Below are 12,833 nucleotides of genomic sequence, written 5' to 3'. Positions count from 1 at the left end.
AAAAGCAAGATGTTTTCATAATTAATAATTGATAAAGGGTGTAACATTTTAGTATGCATGTAGATTTGAATCCGAACGCTTTATTCAAAACCTGGTTAATAAAATTTTCAAAATTTTACCACCAGTCAGTTTTCCTTTGGCTACACATCTGAAGTGGTTGAAGTCATGGATTCACTTCATGAGATCTCAGTGTGCTGAAACAGTCAAACTTTTCTCAAACTGATATGCCAGTACTGTCTACAGGGGCATATGCATAGCACTACAAAAATATAACTGAGAAATGCATGTGTCCTATAGACTAAATGTAGTCATAGGTAATGTAAGATCAACCAATGAGCAACAGAAATCAGTCAACAACATAATTTACCTGAATCTGGTAACTTGTATTCCTGCAAGAAGAGGCACAAGGTTGATAGAATGAAGTCAAAAACAGCTTTTAAGCTTCCGGATTTCCAAGAGTGCAAACTGCTCTTTGTCTCGTCCTCATCCAATTAAAGCATTTAATGAGGTGTAAATAGAGTGTTTCTCTAGTGCCAAATGAACTTTTTCCTCCTCCCTATTTTATGAGCCTTCATGCTCTCTGCCACTGCTGTTCTCACATTTTTGCTTTGTACTAGCCAGGCTTCAGCATAAAGGAGGTGATGTTTTACTTTCTGCACTAGCCAGGGGAACCAGAGCTTATCTCAGTCTTCATCCACATTAATTGATTCTTTACTGAGCACCACGATCTGGCGAAAGGGTGAATGCTCATCAGCTATTATTGTTTGTTTGTGCCGAAGAGCCTGACTGTTTCAATTGCACATTCTGGACCACAATAACGGATGGTTCTGCGGTTTTGAATTACACAGAATGTAGTTGCTGGATTAAATATTTGCAGGTGAGGCATCTGCAGAGATAAAAATGTGCCATGTAACCACAATGGTCCTCCATTAAACGCATTAACATCGGTTATGGTGAGAGGGTGAAAAAATAATTCTTCTTCTTGGGTTAAAAACACGCTTACTAATATCCTCACTAATATTATGTGGAACCTGCGGAGCCCACAAGCTCCAGTGTTGATCACATCATGCCAGAAGCCATACCAACCATAGCCATGCCATGTTTCCTGCTCCTGCTGAATGGCTGAAGCTAAGCAGGTTAGCACTTGTGTGGGAGGTCCCCTCGGAAACCTCGGTTGCTGCTGGAAGTGGGGTTGGTGGGGAAGAACTCTTTTCAGATAAACCCAAGCGCAGTGATGAAGATGCTGTAGCATTGCTGCAGCATTGTTGCCATAAATATCTTATGGAAATGTAAAATTAAATCACATTGAATTTGGCTGTACTTCTTGACAGATGAAAACTATGGAATATTTCACTTCATGAGAGATGTACAGCAGGTGCTGTGTGGGAAGTGAGAGCTCTCGACAAACCACCACTTTCAGTTTGAAATGGCTGACTGATGTATCAATTCCCATGAAACATTGAGAAAGGTCTCACGCAAAAAAAAAAAAAATATATATATATATATATATATATAATTACTTTAAATGCGCCTGTAAAACACGATGAGGAGGAAAGATGTACATGACGTGTCGGCTGTGTGTGGTTTAGGTATCTCATTGGAGAAAAACAGAAAATAGAGTGTCTCTGTTGCCACGCCAGGAATTTAAGTCCTCTTACAGTGAGACATCAATTACTTGAGTAAAGCTAAATGTGCCATGTAACCACACCCAGTATGGCAGAATAGAGAAGAGAAAGTGAGAACTGAGAAGGAAAGAGGTTTGAGAAAGTGATTCAGAGGCTAACAGCTGCTCTCCTGTCTGCTGCAACGAAACTTTGACACCGATTACACTTCATTCCACAGCTTCTTCTAGCTCACTGTAGCAGCTCTCTTTAATTCATTTCTCAGAAATGAATATATTATCGTCATCATCCTTAACAGTAAAACCTGTGTTGGTCCAGCATTGCATCATTGGTCCAGCATTTAGGTGATACTTTGAATTACGATGGAAAACACATGGCTAAATCCAGGTAAAACATTTGATTGACATTCAACTTGTGCTTAAATCCCATCAAAATTAGGCAATACATGGAATAAACTTGAGCTAACCGAAAGATGAGATCATTTAGTTCAAAGAAAGAGAGCGGGCAGGTGGATGGCTGTTTCTGCGGTGCATCTTTAAGAGAAAGGCTGGTAAAATTTAATCACACGTTGTTTCATCCCAGGTGCATTAATCTGCGCTGCTTTAGTAAATTGGACAGATGATCTACCACGTTTTGTCGAGAGACCATTGTCAAGTGTTATTGCAGCAACTGCATATGACTCTTCAGCAAGGCACACTTCACTAAAACCATTGGGCACAGAAAGTGCCATTGAATGAAATGATCTTTTCCTCCCAGCACAAGTGTCTATGAAACAATGCTTATCCTCCTGAGACCCAGCAGAAGAAAGTTAAGTGTTTTATTTTTTTTACACAATACAAGTGTCTTGGATGGCAAAAACTGAAAATATTTTCAGAAATATTCATTATTTTGTTATTATTAATTGACCCATGTAGTGTAGGTTTCTGCAGAGTATAATAATATATGGTCCTTGTAGAATACATGGTTTGTCCCCTACAGCAGACAACTATGAATTTCTGGTTCTTAGGAGGAGAGTCAGGAGAGTCAAGCTGCCATGGCAGATCTTCACATCAACACCCCTTTTTTTTCTGCACACCATGCAGAATGTGCATGACAAATCTGGAGTGTTAAAGGCTTGCTTCTTTTCTCTTGCACCCATGTGACACACATACACACACGCACTGACATGAGTCATTCTCGGACCACCCCACCTCAAACACTGTGCTGATGCAGCACTTCTCAGTCCCCTGTGGAGCGCTGGAAGCTCAGCACAATTGAGATAGCTTGAAAGACAGCAGTGAATGCGCTGTTGCCCCCCACTTTGGCTCTCAAGCATAGAACCAACAGAAAAATGCAACTTTGACAAAAAAATAAACGTATTCGAAGGGGAATAGGGTATGTGCTGAATACACGCTCGTTCCTTTCTGCAACGGTCAACAGCCTCTGAGTAAATCCCACATGCGGAGCCCAGCAGCTCTTCTGCTCTAACTTCCCAGAAGGTTAATTCAGCGGGAGCGGGCTGGGGCCGGCGAATGAGGCGCGTTTCATGCGGCTGCTAAGGAGATTACGCAGCAGTGGCGCTCAAGAGACGCCGGATACTTTCATCAGCTGTATTTGGAATATTTCAAAAGAAAGATGTTCTTTTGGCTATTATAAAAAAAAATATTGCAAAGACAGAGGATTCATCATAAGTACTTATTTCATGAGGAAAGGCAGCGGAACATGAGATTTCCAAAGTAGGACAATGCCACAAAAGGAAGTTTTTCAGGAATCTTTTAATATGTTCTCTCTTATTGTTTGCTTCGTTTCCACTCATCCCTCCATAGACTGCAGGATATGAGATATGTGACTTCAGAGGTGTTAAGGAGCAGGAAAGCAGATTCTCCATTGACAGAGTTTTACTTCACAGACTGCTGACCTTTACAAACGAAGACTTTAAGATTTACCACACAGCTTTGCAGACACAGAAATAAATTGAGACTCTCCAAATACAGCACACAGCATCAGTGGCTTTTATTGTACTGTTGTCTCTGTACTGCATAAGAAAAGAAGAAAGAGAAAAACATTAGTAAACAGCTTGAAGTAAAAAGTGTTTTTTTTTATTTCAAACCCATTGTTTAACCCTGACAGTTTCAAAGTAGTGGGAGGATGGATGCAAGGCGTCCATAAAACGCTTGCCTATGTGTGTGTGTGTGTATGTGTGTGGATGCTATAATAGGATTAGTATGAAACATAAAGATTTAAGAAATTTCCTCAGCTGTTCCAAAGCATGCCAAGTTCTAGATTCCATAGGTCTTAAAAGACAGGCATCATTTTTCAATTGTTAACTGTCAAAGGGAAAAAGCATTAAAAAGTCACATTCTTTTTCTGGGAGTCCCAGCACTTACCTCAACAGGAGATAGAGAGAAGACAGATTGCATTTAACAACTAATTACAGACCTTGAAATTAAGTAGTCAATTACATTTGGTGCAGAGATTCAACAAGTATTTGGAAAATTAACTCCTAAGTTAAATGACATACAGTCAAACAGTTATAAGCATAAGCATAAGTCATTTAACCTCAAAAATGATGAGAGTGATTAATAAATTCCTGTTAAATGAAACTCTTTCACTGTTTTATTTTCCCAAATGACCTTGTTAAAATAGATGACTTCTAATAGCTTTTTGTGTGAGACATCTGTTTGCCATCTTGTGTTCACATTTTGTTGGGGTTAAAAAACTTTAGTGTCTTGCAGCCTCTGTGTTGTATTTGTGGCAAATGTAATCGCATCAAAAGGTCATATCATATATAATATAAGTACCCTTTCAGCTAGCGAGCAAAGGTGCCAATCATTATTTTGAAAACTGTTGATTAGTTGCACTTCAATGTTTTCTTATCCAGCAACAGGCATGCCAACTCCACATCATTTTGGAAGTGTAGATCCCAATTAATTTTCTTCACCCAGAAAAAGCGACTGATTCATGAACAAATTTATTCAATAACATTTCTTCATTTTTGCTTTTTTAGTTTATTTTTTTCCTGAGGAATCTGCAGCTGATAATACAACAGCCCATCATTACTGGTGTATTTTGAGCTGCAACAAGACACTTTGGAGAGATAATCGAGCCTATAATTATGATGCACTCTCACTTCCTAGAAAACACAGCAGTTTTATTATAGAAGGCAGCCAAAAAGCAAAACAGGGAGCAAGTTTCAAACAAGAAATCTGATTTTAGTGGAGGATTTTGTGAACACTTGATAAGCAGTGAATAGAACTTAATGATTGTTTAATGTTTTTATAATTAATAATTAAATAATAATATGTGATCAATTATCACAAAAATGCATGACACTATTTATATTTATTACCTCTCCATATCGATACGTCACCATTGGAGTCACATTCAGGCCCTCTCAGTCCTCACAGTCGCTCACTCACAAACAGCAGCTGCAGGGCTTTCATGGAAATTCAAAAGTTTGTAATTGTGCCATCAAAACAAGTGATTACGAGAGGTCTCCCACGATGTCCCAATTGGCATTGGCATCACAGAGAGAGAGAGAGAGAGAGAGAGAGAGAGAGAGAAGATGGAAAAAAGAGAGGAGAAGAGAGAGAGGAGGGAGAGAGAAATAGATAGCCAGCCCTGCAGGTGTGCATCCTAGTCATTTTATGTCAAACTCCTCAGAGATTAAACATCCAATCAGTGACAAATTCAGAAGTAATCAAAGACTGAAGGCCATCTTTCTCATAAGCACCATGGGGTGGGGTGGAGAGGGGAGGGAAGGGAAGGGTCAGGGGCCTGCAAGCAGTGGGTTTGAAATGCACAGAAACAGATTTGTGAGCACCCGGAGCATCTTGGGGCACTTTTCTGAAGAGGATCCCATTAGTGGGCTCATTCCTGCCAAGCCTTTGGAGTTCTTCAGGAACAGAGCAGTCAGGCAGGATGTCCTCATGAGGGGAGCTCCACGGCAAGGCGGGCACTCATCTGAAGTGAAGCTCGGAGGGCCTTTCTACTGGCACTGCAGCAGCTTGCTGAAAACGTTTGAGGTACTTTTGGTGCTAGAATAGAACTTTATTTTGGGGCATAATACTGACATTTAAATCTGCGAACATGAACTGTATTATAACACACTGATACAAATTTTTTTTGGGATACTGTAAGTTTCAACTGGGCTAACAAATGGCTATTCTACATCAGATCCAGGTTGAAGCTCAAAGTGAGCTGCTGAAGGTTACTCTAACAGATATCTGAGAAAGCCAATATTCCGCAGGATTTTGCAGGCCACCTTTCTTCTGTAATGTACATTAATGTGAACAGAAGGCCCATGCAGTACAGCAGCCCTCTAAACCTCCCACCCACCAGCCTCTTTTACATTTCCTTCAGCCGAACCCCCGCAGCTCCACCTGCAGTGGCTGGGTTGACCCCCGCTGTGTATCCACCTTTATGCTTATTCGAGTTTCATTCCGGTGTCCGCTTGGTCTCTCTCTCTCTCTCTCTCTCTCTCACACACACACACACACATACACACAAACTCTCTGACTTTGAAGGTCAAATGGAATTTTCCTGCACTGTACCACATCCTTTCAAACACAAACACAAACACAAGCACAAGCCAATTGATGATGATTGGCAGAGCTTCACGTCTCCATTCTGCACTGTGGGCCTGGACGTTTCAGACTCGCAATGCAGAACATTCCGTGCTGTACAAATAAAAATTAACTGAATCGAATTGACATATAAGGACGCACTTGGGTCCCCGCAACACATTTTAATACACATTTGACATAAAACCTTTCATTCAGAATAGGCATGTCCTTGATGTAAAAAAAAAATGTAGTTATGTATTTATAAAAGCAGGAAGGCAGGTTGTGTTTAGATGCAGTGCCATCACAACCTCAAAAGCCATTGAAACTATGCCTTTGAATAAGCTTTCAATGCCAGGACTGATAGTCCCATTGAGCACACACCCATCTAACAGGACTGCAAGAGGATCTGAAAAAAGCTGTTCCCTAATGCACCAGGCTATTATTTATTATGAACAGAGCCATCATCCAAATATAACACAACTGTAAACAACACAGGTATGGGTTTTGGTTAGGGAAGATGGATGGGGGAAATCTGTTGCAGATGAAGATGTGATGTATGCACATGACGTATTTTTTCATTTGTTTTTTAAAATCAAATTACCTCGGTAGTTAATGCATGGTGAATTTCCCTCCATAAATACTGTGAGCCACGGCCCGAAAGGTAAAATGTGGATACGTCCTGTTGATATCCACACAGCATCAGCACTTACCATGCCATGAGCACTTCCACATTCAGTGAGCTCAAGTGTTTAGCATGAAAGACGTCCCAAATAATGACTCACAAATCTGTTGATTTTTAGTGGCTTAATCACTAATCAGGGCTTTAGTTGATTAATCTCCCAGATTCATTGCTACAGTGCTCAAAGGCAATTGATTATACCAATTGTACTTATGATGAATGATTAGTCATTGTGCAGAATCTTCTGGGAAATTTTCCTGTTTTTTTCTTTATCCAAAATGTTACGTTTCAAGTACATATATGACACAATGTTCTCCTGATCTGGAGGAACTATAAATGAAATTAGGGCAGAGAATGAGGATATTAGCTGAAATGCTAGGTCAATCGTTCTGATCTTTTAAAAAAAATTTGTCTAGCTTTAAAGTTTGTATCTTGATTAGTTATGTGAAGGACAAATTACACATGTGAAAATATGAAAGTCTATTAAATACAAAAAAAATACTTTCCCAAAAGAAAACACTAAAAAGAATAAATATAATAAAATATTGCCTTTTGTGAACCATCTGCCTTTATTTGCATTAATGATATGCTTGCACTGTATGCTTTTCCATGTGCATGGTCCTGGTTAGACATGTAATACTGAATCTGTCCATTTTCTACAACAATTCAATTCAGAACAAGAATCCAAACCAGTCCGCTTGAAAGGACGGCACATAAATACGTGGATTACCATGCAGGTACAGTAGATCCTCTACACCTAGACTGTTCTTATTACTGGGGCATGGGTTTGTGATGTACAGTACTTGTCATTGCTATGGGTTTTAAATCACTGGACCAGTAGACCATACCTCAGGGTGCAGTAGCCATGGTAAATGAATGAGCCTCCCTTAATTCAGAGGGGGTGTCACGCAGAGAGGGGGCGGGGTCGGGGTGTGTCAGAGGGAGCATCCAGTGGCCAGCCACAAACTTTCACATATCATAACTTAAAATGGAGTTTCAGTTCCTAATGACACACTATTCACACTGTACATTCTTCACAGAGCAGCCACTGAGATGACTGGGGTGGGACAGGGGGCGGGACACGCAGAGCTTTATCCACTTACAGTCAATACTGAAACACGCATGAGCAAAAACACAGGCATGAGTTAATGCTTCACCAAACGGTTGCACAATTTACAGGTAACTGAGAAGAAGGGCGAAAAACAAATAAAAACCACAGTTTAATGAATGCCTTCTACGTTATCTTATGCTATAATACAAAAAAGGATTCAAAAGATTTTCCTCCACAAACAGCAGAGAACAATTATATATATAAAACCACAAATACAAATATGATAAGGGGGGGGGGGGGGGGTTTGGGGTGGGTCAGAGGGGAGGAGTCCCTTAAGAGGAAAAACAAAAAAAGTGCCAAGGTAAAGTGAATTCAAGTAATGTGTGCTGTACACAGGGCGGGGGCAGGGACATGGGCGGCAGAGGGTCCGAAGGCCTCAGCGGCACTGTGCTATTGGCTCTTTCTGAACTCAGCTGGGCAGATTGGCGTCTCTGTGGCAGCCTCCCCCCTGGACGCCCTGGTGAGGACCTCCATCCACTTGGTCAGCAGATCGCAGTCCTGGGCACTGAGCAGGAGCACTTGCTGGGAGTGGCTCAGCTTGAAGACGTTCCTCATCTCCTGCTTCTCCGCAGGCAGGCTCACCTCGCACCCAAGCAAGGGGATGGCCCGGGCTCCACGCCCCTCCTGAGGAATCACAACAACCCTCCAATCAGCACCATTCCTGCAGCCAACCCGCATCTAATTACCACTGCAAAACCAAAACCTGTCTAATAAACGATATTCCTAAAGGCCACCACCATCTAAATGACATAAAACTCAAACTTAAAACCAGTATCTGCCATCCAATATGCATTCCGTTTGAAACCAACCTTCCTTTAATAATTTCTCCAGAAACCAACATCAGTCAGACAGTTAACATCACCTACCATCAAATAAAAACCATTCCTGGGACCAGTCTAATAATTTGTTCAATTAGCAGTGGTGTGGAAAAGGCATTTAAAAATCAACCTATATACATAAATCACAAAATTTGCCACAGAACTATCCAATGCAAACTACTGTGAAACAACCAATAAGGTTAACCATCATATAGTCTGGTGTAGATTTTCTGAACATCCTCAAAGGCCAGAGATTGATGCGCAAGTTTGTGAGAATTTGTAATCCGACAATGTTAATCTGATGCTCATTAATCTGAATCTGTCAGTGCAGGATGCTGAATGCCTTTTTTTAGTTTGATGGCGCGTGCCTCCAGAGACTATAGCAGCAGCACTATTAATAATGAGCTCGCCGGAGAGCTATATCGCTGCAGTCACGGCTGGAAAGACATATCACACACATCAGCGCCGAGCAGCTCTCCTGGTAATAGGCTAGTGAGTCCGTGTGTTAAAGAGTTTGCGAAACAGAGAGAAGACAAACCCCAGAGCTGCAGGACTTGTTTTTGTCGGAGAAAGGCCAAACTCTTCTCCGGTGCGTTAATTTGTGCAAAGCAGAAGGACCTCAGCGCATTACCACACGAGGGGGGAGGGGGGACGATAAAGCTTCGTAATGCACCTATAGAACACGGACTCAAACCTAGAGAGCCAAATCCTCTGACCCAATTCCACCGGTGCAGACAGGAGGCAGACGGCGGGAGCCGAGATCACAGAGGAGAGCAGGGGGCACCTTACCTGACCGCTAGTCTGCAGGTAGAGCACCAACGGCTCAGTCTTGGTGACCGCGACCCAGGCTTTGGCCCAGCTCCTCCCCTTCTCCTGGACGTGGAGATAGCTGCAGAAGAGGCAGTTTTCTGTTCCCAGGGAGTTCTGTTTCTGCGCGTTTATTGGAAGAGGGGGAATAAAGATGATTTTAACAACAGCGAAATTGAATCGTTTTCTAGTGCCATGCTAAATATAATACAGAAGGACATTTCGCATTTTTTGAGTCAGCATCAGCACTCTTTGTGAAATAGCTCACCCATGTGTCTATTTCCTGGCACTGCATTTCTGTCGACAGACCAACCCAAGCAGACCGTGGGACTGCATCAAAATCTCTGTTCTCTTCCCTTCTCTTTACTGCGCATCCATTAAAACAACGCAACATGGAAAGTATATAATTTCAGCATGTCACTAACCTCAATTAGCAGTTTAATTTTCACATACATGGACAAAATGACAAGGCTGAGGGTGGTAGTGTTCACGTGCAGGTCCTAAGATTTAAACTTGGTTCAATTTCATTTATTATTTAGGCTCAAAGCAAAGACCCATTCCACAAAATGTCACGGTTATGCCCTTCCACAGCAACTTCCTCCCATTTCTGTTTACACTATTTTTTGATAGCCTGATAGAAGCTGAACTCCACCGGATGTCTGAGGAATAAATGAATGCATGTGAGAGTTTATGGGGTGTGGAGCGGGCTGGGGACGAGCAGCCGGGGATGAGCAGCGGGGGACGAGCAGCCGGGGACGTGTCATTAACCGTCTCCCCGCGCCGCACACGGCGGCGCTCAGACACATTAGCGTAACAGGATTAGGCCGCCGCGGCGCCCCGTCGCTGGAGCCTGAAACGACGGCGGCGCAGACGGCGAACGCGGAGACATCAGCGAGCTGACAGCTCCGCAGGCGCCTCATAAACCCTCATTTTACCCATACTGCACTCCTTACCGACAAGACAGGCCTATCCAAGCTGAGAATTACTGGCGCATCACAGTCACCCGCGCCGCACACCTGCTCGAGCGACGGGCGACAGCAGGCGTGTCGTGTACAGATCTGCGTGACAGTGTGCTGTGGCGTCCGACAGGCTGCGGAGAGCCGGGATTGGCTGCGCCCGAGAAGCATTAATGCACAGTGTAATAGTGCCCCAGCTACGGTTTGCACAGGATGTCCAGACATTGTCCCGGCTGTGGACCATTTGTATTTACATACGTGTGAAGTGGCATTGATGAGCCATGCCCTTCACTGCAGCAGTGTGGCTTGAATAAAGAGCTGTAATATCTCGTATAACGCCTGCGATTTTGCTCTTGGCGCAATGTGTTTAGGGGGGAATATGATTACTACATTACTCTTGGCCGCTGGGTTGCAGTAAGTCACGGCGATTTATCACACCGCATCCGCCCGCCCCGGCGTCCAATGGCATCGTGCGGCCCGTAAACCCTGAGATGTCACCGAGGAGACGTCTCCCTCTCTCAATCTGCCCCCCCCCCTCCCCTCCCCAGGGAAATGAAGAGTCCTGGGCAAACTGAACATGCTAGAGGAGTCCTGAATAATGTCATCAATGACCTCAAATTATGTTTGCTGTCAAACTCGCCCTTGCAGATTTAACATCTCCTCTAGTTTTATCGTTTGCTGTGACAGATCCCTCATTACATTTCTGTTACAATTCATTCTACCTTCACCATTACACTGGGCCGGCCAGCGGTGGACGAACTGTAGATTTCTTCCCATTGGGGAGATTTTTCTCGCCACCATTTGAGTGATTTTTTCTTCCCACAGGGGATTTTTTAAAAACTTCAACTGCTTGCTTTTTGGGGGGTTCAGGCGTGGTTTTTTGGCAAGATTTCTTTAATATTCTTTAATATGTAAAAAATGCTTTGCAAATAAAATTTAATTGAACTGAATTATTAATTCTCTTTGTTCTCTCTCTCACTTTCGCACCGAAACTGAAATAAATCCTCGGACTGCTTTCTGCTTCTCGGCTCTGCTTGCACAGGAAAGGGAGAGGTAGTTCAAGACATTCAAACTCCACAGTACACCCAGGCTGACTAAATGCAAGGGGTGTGTGATCAGTGTCACATAACTGAAATCATCACAGAGTATCTGGGGATGAGTCAGCAGCAGCTTCTGGCCTCGCCTCTACATCTCTACATGTGCTACACCCATCCCTGTCTGTACTACACCCATCCCTGTCTGTGCTACAACCATCCCTGTCTGTGCTACACCCATCCCTGCCTCACACACTCGCTGCCTCTCTCTCTCACACAGGCAGGTCTCTGGCCATCTCTATTGGACTCCTGGGTCTGAGGGCATGTGCGCAGGGCCCGGAGGAGGGAGGGCTCCCCTGGGGCTTTCCTCAGCTCTGTCAGCCTGCGATGACAAACTGCATTGTGATGCTCTCCAGAACCTGGCACAGAAAGCTCCTCCCAGTGCCAAGCACAGCTCAAAGGGCTCAGCTGTTTCTGAGAGAGCTCTCCTGATCCGGAAGCAGCAGAGCCGCCTCAGATCCGGCCCCTGCTCCAGCTCCGGGCCTCCCTCACCTCCACCGCGGCTCTCTTCCTCGGCTCCCCTGCGGCCCCCGGCCCCTCCGGCCCCTGGCCCCCCATCCCGGCGAAACAGTCCCGGCACACGCGGCTGGTCTTGTTATCCGAGATCTTTGTCTCTGAGCATTTCCCACAGATTGCCTGCCAAGGAAAACACAGTGGGTCAGCCCCTCCCCTTTAAACAATGTCATTCACTGAGCAGCTCACCCCTCCCCACAACCAAAGCAAGCTTCCAGCCCCCCCCCACCCCACTGCACGACTCAGCACGCAGGGCACTGAGGTTAAGCCCTTTCACGAGGGTAAATACAGCAGACAAACACACAACAACACTTGCACAGCTGTGTATCACGCAGTGCATCATTTTGGAGGCACAGTTCACTTTCAAGGGTTTAAAAAAATATATATTTTAGATTTAATGTATGTTTTAAATTGGCCCAGTTTGTTTTGGCCTAGTTAGTTGTGATGAAAAATATTCAAAATACTTCAAGACGTTTCGGACAACCAGTTGACTGGTATAGGGGCATTTAGGGCTTTGTAGTCTAAAACACACTTCATACAACTCCATAGCAGCTCGTACAGAGACATTATGCTTCCAGAGGCTGTACATATGAGCACCTTCATTTGTTCACAATTATAAATACAGTATCAGTTCTTACATCGTGCTGAGACTTGTTTAATTCTTTCTTTCAGCGCACCAATTCTCAGGT

At 43.6% G+C, this 12,833-nt stretch overlaps 1 protein-coding gene across 2 annotated transcripts in view; it reads right to left on the bottom strand.

Moving 5' to 3' along the window:
• Positions 1–6,309: 6,309 nt before the first annotated feature.
• fgd (faciogenital dysplasia) overlaps positions 6,310–12,833 on the bottom strand; it is a 55,414-nt gene continuing 48,890 nt past the window's right edge. Inside the window, exons 17-19 of one of the 2 annotated variants that reach the window (XM_035382332.1) lie at positions 12,124–12,267; positions 9,564–9,704; positions 6,310–8,580 (exon numbers count right to left, since the gene is read on the bottom strand). In XM_035382332.1, coding sequence (XP_035238223.1) covers positions 8,347–8,580; positions 9,564–9,704; positions 12,124–12,267 — 519 coding nt within the window. In that variant the 3' untranslated portion in view covers positions 6,310–8,346. The remainder of the gene's footprint in view (positions 8,581–9,563; positions 9,705–12,123; positions 12,268–12,833) is intronic. The other variant, XM_035382333.1, reaches the window with a different exon arrangement.

This window comes from Anguilla anguilla, chromosome 11 (genome assembly GCF_013347855.1).
Source record: "Anguilla anguilla isolate fAngAng1 chromosome 11, fAngAng1.pri, whole genome shotgun sequence".
NCBI lineage: Eukaryota > Metazoa > Chordata > Actinopteri > Anguilliformes > Anguillidae > Anguilla > Anguilla anguilla.
Note: the sequence above shows the minus strand (reverse complement) of the source record. Positions and strands in the feature narration are given on the sequence as shown.